The following is a 6,920-nucleotide window of genomic DNA, read 5'->3' on the forward strand; positions in this document are numbered from 1 at the left end:
GGTGTATTTGGCGGGAGAGGAATGCTAGAACTTTTGAGGATAAGGAGTGTTCGGTGGATGGGATGAGGAAGAATATGATATCTATGCTACACTTGTGGACGTTGGCTCACCACCATATTGTTGTCCCGACTATAGAAGCGTTCCTGAATATGTGCTCTTTGTATATTCTGTATGGGTTTCTCTTGTATATATTTTTGCATTAGGGTTGCGCCCCTCTGCGCTCTTTGAATAATATTCACATTAATTATCCAAAAAAAAAGATCTTATTATTTTATTTTAGCTTTTTGAGACCTCTCTACTTAAAAAAAATATGTACTTATGCTATCACTGTAAGTTCAACTAATTGCAACAATTCCTAACTTAAAATTTTATATTTGCTGTCTACTAGGAACATTTGACAAAAGACGATGCGAGACAACAATTTCTGCGGATATTGAGGACACTTCTCTATGGGAATTCAGTGTTTTTTAGTGTTCGCAAGATTGATGATCCTATTGGACTTTTGCCAGGACGAATAATTTTAGGCATTAATACGAGGGGGGTAAGTCTTAAGTTATAAATTTTATGCACAGATTACAGCATTGTTTTTGGCATTGTGGCCTTCCATTTACTCTACGTTTTTTTTTTGTTCATTTGCCCGTAGGTACATTTTTTTTGTCCAGTTCCAAGAGAGTATCTACTTTCTGCCGAGTTACGAGACATAATGCAATTTGATAGGAGCAATACTGTTATTTCTTTTAAGATGAAAGTTGCAAATGTTCCTCGTATATTTCAATTTGATACCAAGCAGGTTTTGATCACCTCTCTTATTTATACACCAATATTCCAGTACTAGAATTTCTCGGCCTCTAAACTATTTTGTAGTTTCATATCTTAGTAGTGATTTCTCCATTGTTGTAGGGGGAAGAAATATGTGTTGCTCTTCAGACACATATAGATGATGACATGTTGCGATGCTACTCTAAAGCCCGCTCTTCTGCTAGCAGTTCGATTAGTGGAGATCTTCCTCCCAACGTGGAAGTGCATAGGATACGTGTTCAGGACTTGCCTAAAGCTCCTAAAAAATCTCAAAGGAATGTTAATGAAGTAAGACTTCAAATGAAATTCATACCATGCCAAACTATTGAAATCTATACTTGCTCAACTAAAGTAACACCAAGGTCCGACAATTGAGCTATATAGGCAAACCTTTATTTATTTATTTATTTTTTATAATTAATGTGAATATTATTGAAAAAGTGCAGACTCCCATGACGACCGCACTTAAATTCACCCGTCCCCATTCCGTCAACTTGATATTCGGACTCTCATCAGCTGAACTTAACTCGTATGATTTTGATTCCATGTAAAAATAACCCACGTAACCCATCGTAAAATAAAATGCTGCTTTCTCCTTGGAAGATGTGAAGCACCCAAATTATATTCAGCTTATATATAGGTAACTGCACCATCTACTCTTTTTTTTTTTCTTAAACAACCTCAGGTTAGCTAAGACTAAATATTTCATGATTGCTTGGACCCTTTTGCTCTTGATGGACTGATACATGTACTGAATACTCATATCATCAAGTTGACCCTGGGTCTGGAACCTGGGTGTTCTATTAGGTGGCACTGCTGGAGCAAAAAAGCATGGAAGCAAGGTTGGCCCAGTTGGGGGATCTTATGATAGAGATGAATACCAAAAAAGATTTGATTGGGGCTGATACCCAGGTAAAGTTTGTTGGAAATGAATTTCATGCCTCAAATATAGATGTATCTGTTAGAGTTAATTCATGTGTAAAAGATAATCTCTTTTATCAACATAGTGGGGTTTCTATGTGATGGGCAAATAAATCTTGGATTATGGGTGGTGTTCAACGCAGTTGTTACAAAAGCTCCAAGGCGAGTTAAAACTTCGTAGTGAGGAGTTGCATGCAGCAGAAGATACTATGAATAAGCTGGTTAATGAAAAAATATCATTGGAAGAAATGATATCTGGACTTGAAAAGAAGAAAGCTGATGAGGTATTACTGTTTATACTTGAATTTGGTGTTAGGAACCTCTATTGTTTTCACGGGTTATGAATTTATATACATAGTAATTATTGAAATGCAGATAGGTTTTCTTGAGAAAAAATTTGAGCAAGAACATAAAGCCTTAAAGTTTCAAGTACTTGAACTTGAAAAGAAGCTTGAAGGGGTCACACAAGAGTTGGCTGTTGTTGAGTCAACTCTTGCTGTCAGGAACTCTGATTTGGCTTCATTACAAAATAATCTAGAGGAATTAGAGGCATTGAGAGAAATGAAAGCGGTTTGATTCTTTTCATCTTATTCCTAATTCTTTGTCTCAGTTTCTACTTTAATTGCATCACAATATTTCAGGCCTTGATATGAATGTATTTTCAACGGAGTACATTTTGCTTATTACTTTCTACTTGCTTTTAGGACATCGATACAAAAAATGAGCAAACTGCTGCCATTTTGAAGAGGCAAGAGGCTCAACTTGCTGAGTTGGAAGTGCTTTATAAGGAGGAACAAGTTTTAAGAAAGCGTTACTTTAATACTATTGAAGGTTGGCATTTTCTAAAACCTTTAAAATGGAGTGCATTTTCAATAGCATTAGATGTGTTGGTCTTTATTTTTGTTAGTCTTGAAGAATCTTTATAAATGACGTGAGCAAAATATTGTCCCTTTGATACATTTCAGATATGAAAGGTAAGATCAGAGTTTTTTGTCGATTAAGACCTCTTAATGAGAAAGAGACTGCTGAAAAAGAAAGGGATGTACTCACAAGTCCTGATGAGTTTACAGTTGAACATCCATGGAAAGATGATAAGGCCAAGCAGCATATATACGATCATGTATTTGATGGCAGTGCTACCCAAGAAGACGTGTTTGAGAATACAAGGGCAAGTTTGATTGAGTTTGAATACATTATCAACTTAGGGGATCTTAGCTTGTAATTTTCTCATATATCTATATTCGAATTTTAATATACTTTTGTTATTACAATGCAGCATTTGGTGCAGTCTGCTGTAGATGGGTATAATGTGTGCATATTTGCTTATGGTCAAACTGGTTCTGGAAAGACATTTACAATATATGGATCTGAAAACAATCCTGGACTTACTCCCCGAGCTACGGCAGAACTATTTAAAATTACAAGACGAGATGGCAACAAGTTCTCATTTTCATTGAAGGTGATTTTTCCCAATGCCATATATTGAAGTGTTATTACAGCTTAAATTTATAAATTATTTGTTCAGTAAACTTTTGCATCAATTGTATGATTCAATTTATTTAGGAGTTTGAATGTTACAACCCTCATCCAAAATCAAGCTGTAGTTGTTGCTCTCTTACTGTTCCTCATCTGCATGATAATATTTCTAATTAGTTGGCCATCTGTATGATTTGTATATATTGTCTTAGAATTGATATCGATTTTGTATTAATGCAGGCATATATGGTGGAGTTATACCAAGATACACTTATAGATCTTCTTTTACCAACAAATGCTCAACGCTTAAAATTGGATATTAAGAAAGATTTAGAGGTAAGTGTTGTTAACCATTTGCCTTGTGGTTTACATTCCTATGAGAAATATTATTTTCGTTTCAATCTATTAAATGGTTAATGTTATCATTTATGATTGACCCAATTTATTGATATCATTCCCCTTAAGAAGCTGCTATTGATATGCAAGGTATTTTGTGATGTTAGGGCATGATACATGTAGAAAATGTGACTGTTGTATCAATTTCAACATTTGAGGAATTGTTGAGCATTATTCAAAGTGGATTTGAACAACGGCATACATCCGGAACTCAAATGAATGAAGAAAGTTCAAGATCTCATCTAATACTCTCAATTGTTATTGAAAGTACCAACCTTCAAACTCGGTCTGTTGTGAGAGGAAAGGTATCGTCATTATCAGTTATAGTATTTTATCTATGAATATATGATGAGATCAGCTTTTATGCACTTTGACTATGGTGAATGTACATGGTTTTGCATATACTTTGTGTCGTTCTTTTGTCATTCAATGTTATGAAGGATTAATTTAAGTGTGATGATGTAGACAGTGAGATTGAAGCCTTGTCTTGGTTACTTGTTGAGTTGTCTTTTTTATTTTTATCTTTTTAGTGTTTGACCATCAAATGATTTCACATGCAGTTAAGTTTTGTGGATCTTGCTGGTTCAGAAAGAGTGAAGAAATCAGGCTCTCTTGGTAGTCAACTTAAGGAAGCTCAAAGCATCAATAAATCACTTTCAGCGCTTGGGGATGTTATTAGTGCATTGACTTCTGGTGGTCAACACATCCCTTATAGGAATCACAAGTTAACAATGTTAATGAGTGATTCACTTGGTGGTAATGCCAAAACACTCATGTTCGTAAATGTTTCACCAGCTGAATCAAACTTGGATGAGACACACAATTCCCTAATGTATGTTTTCTGTCTGTATTACTTTGTGTCTATTATTTTCTTTTGATGTGAGCTTGGAAAGCCTGGGCATCATCCTTCCCTCTCCCTCACTAGTTATACTTGAAGTTGGGTGACAATTAATTGTGTAGGCTAAAACTATAGGAAATACACTGTTGCAAAAGGTTTGCTTCATGCTTTCTCATCCTTAACGCATATGGGATCATATCCAAGTATATAAACAGGGAAATATGGCCTGAAGATGTGAACTGTCATTATTATAGATATTTATGTTTATTGCTTGATCATTTTAGAAAATTTCATGATTTTAAGTTATTAAGCTTTATACTTTCAATTCCAACTTTGCTAGTGGCATATTAATGTAGGATAACATATTTTTTTTTCGCTATGGATTACTTTTAGATCAATTAGAAATTTGACATCTTGTAGCCTTTGACACTGCCTTGATTAGCTATTGTTCTTTCCTTTTAAATTTATAGTATATAAGTGTTTGTTCTAACAATGCTTTGCCTCTATGCTTATCCAGGTATGCATCTAGAGTTCGATCAATTGTGAATGATCCAAGAACAAATATTTCATCCAAAGAGGTAGTCCAATTGAAAAGGTTGGTTGCTTATTGGAAGGAGCAAGCTGGTAGGAAAGGCGATGATGAGGAGTTCGAAGAAATTCAAGAAGAACGTCCAGCAAGAGATAGGAAAGATGACCTTCAAACACCAAGAACGTCTAGCAAGAGATATAGGATCGGTACGCCTAGCAATAGATATAGGACAGGTAGGACAGGTGGCCCTCATTTCTTGTAATGTTTCTATTATGCGAGTTGCTTAAAACTTTCCTACATGTGAAAAGTACTTGAGAAGTTGCTAGTCAGGGCTTTTGGGACATGTGAGCTTAGGGCATTGGCAAGAGGTGCTGTAATTAGTTTAGCATGATTAAGTTGTTTAGTCAGGGCTTTTGGGACACGTGAGCAGGGCTTTGGGACACGTGAGCTAGGGCATTGGCAAGAGGTGCTGTAATTAGTTTAGCAGGATTAAGTTGAATAGCCGAATGGTGTGTATATTTTGCTTTCTATATTCTACATCTAGTTGGTGAAAATGAGTCCATTGATAGGAACCTTATTGCACATATAATAGGAATGATCACGTGTGAGTGCCAAATTAAATTATTTTAATTGAGAGATTTAGAAATATCTTCTAACATCTCATTATGAGTGCTTATATATATATATATATATTACGTTTATGCAATTATGCAAATTTTAAGCCTATTTGTACAATAATTAGACTCAACTTAAGTTTTTACATCTTAAATTACAACAATTTCTAATGGATATCATGTGATGCATTTCCTCCTTGTACTATTGGTTGTTCAGCCCTTTTTTGTTGTATTTTATTGTAATCCCTAGGAAGTCGTTTTGGCTTGTATCTGGTATTTGTTTGATGTACTTAAAAAATTCCATGTTCCTGTTACTGGGAGGTTGTCAATTTCGTAATGCTAATCTGTCGAGAAGAAAGCATGATCTGTAGTAAAACAAAGGACTCCCGCACCTTAATTGCACAAGGTAGCGTTGGTTTGTGTACTCACTCTTAAAAGTATAAATTCCGGAGTCCTACTGTTTGTCACGGCTTTGTCGCGAGGTGTAGCCCTGAAAATTTGTTTGAACTCAAGAAAATTAGAACCTTAAATCTAAACCAAAGTAAAAGGCTTTTGTCACTTGAGTCAACCTTGAGGTTAATTGCCCATTTTAAGGTGGGTAGAGATTTGAAGGCCAGAGCAAGTATACCTGACGTCATTGTCAACGATCTTCCTTCTCCTCGCGTTGGGGCTAACAACTCACTCATGTAGAAGAAAAAAGAAAATCCCATCAGTGCAAATGGATGTGTTTTTCTTGAAGCTGTTTCATACTCATTGGTTGATACTACTTCCGCTGCTCTTATTGCCAGGGTGATAATAGAGGCGTATGCTCAAGCAATACATGAGCTGGCCATTGATTTAGGGCGAAAGTTGGCCAAAAGTATGGGGTTGGTCAGTGACCTGTTCGGGGGTTGGCCTTGCCAGTTTAGGATAAACAAATACAACTTCACTCCTGAAACTGTAGGATCCTCTGGTGTGCAAATACACACAGATTCCGGATTTCTAACCATACTTCAAGATGATGAAAACGTTGGTGGTCTTGAAGTCATGGACGAGTCTGGTGCATTTGTATCAGTTCATCCTTGCCCAGGCACCCTCCTTGTCAACTTTGGGGACGTTGATAAGCTGTCTTCCATTTATTTAATTAATTTTATGGTAAATGTCATTATGATGTACGTGTTTGTTGGTATGTTCAAGGCATGGAGCAATGGAAGGTTTTGTAACGTGAAGCATCGAGTACAGTGCAAGGAAGCAACCATTCGAGTGTCAATCGCCTCATTTCTCTTAGGACCAAAGGCGGCAGCAGTTGAAGCCCCACCTCAACTCGTGGATTCTGAACACCCGCGTCTGTACGTCCCTTTTACCTATG

At 36.2% G+C, this 6,920-nt stretch overlaps 2 protein-coding genes across 5 annotated transcripts in view; one reads left to right on the forward strand and one right to left on the reverse strand.

The window, feature by feature from the left end:
- The window catches only part of LOC132168909 (polypyrimidine tract-binding protein homolog 2-like), a gene marked incomplete at its 3' end in the record, with an annotated part of 97,745 nt that overhangs the window by 41,818 nt on the left and 49,007 nt on the right, over positions 1-6,920 (reverse strand).
- Positions 211-5,512, forward strand: LOC132168906 (kinesin-like protein KIN-14E). 4 transcript variants are annotated; one of them, XM_059579991.1, is made up of 13 exons: positions 211-541; positions 644-790; positions 901-1,086; positions 1,606-1,710; positions 1,863-2,003; positions 2,095-2,289; positions 2,424-2,550; positions 2,685-2,887; positions 2,996-3,178; positions 3,436-3,531; positions 3,699-3,896; positions 4,152-4,423; positions 4,947-5,512. In XM_059579991.1, exons 2-13 carry the CDS (start codon positions 704-706, stop codon positions 5,218-5,220), a joined length of 2,067 nt encoding a protein of 688 aa, XP_059435974.1. In that variant the 5' UTR covers positions 211-541; positions 644-703; the 3' UTR covers positions 5,221-5,512. The 4 variants fall into 4 exon arrangements, with proteins under 4 accessions (XP_059435974.1, XP_059435975.1, XP_059435976.1 ...); XM_059579992.1 differs by lacking the exon at positions 2,095-2,289 and having other exon boundaries at positions 212-541; XM_059579993.1 differs by lacking the exons at positions 211-541; positions 644-790 and adding an exon at positions 1,245-1,438 and having other exon boundaries at positions 997-1,086.

The sequence above is a fragment of the Corylus avellana genome, chromosome ca2 (assembly GCF_901000735.1).
Source record: "Corylus avellana chromosome ca2, CavTom2PMs-1.0".
Lineage (NCBI taxonomy): Eukaryota > Viridiplantae > Streptophyta > Magnoliopsida > Fagales > Betulaceae > Corylus > Corylus avellana.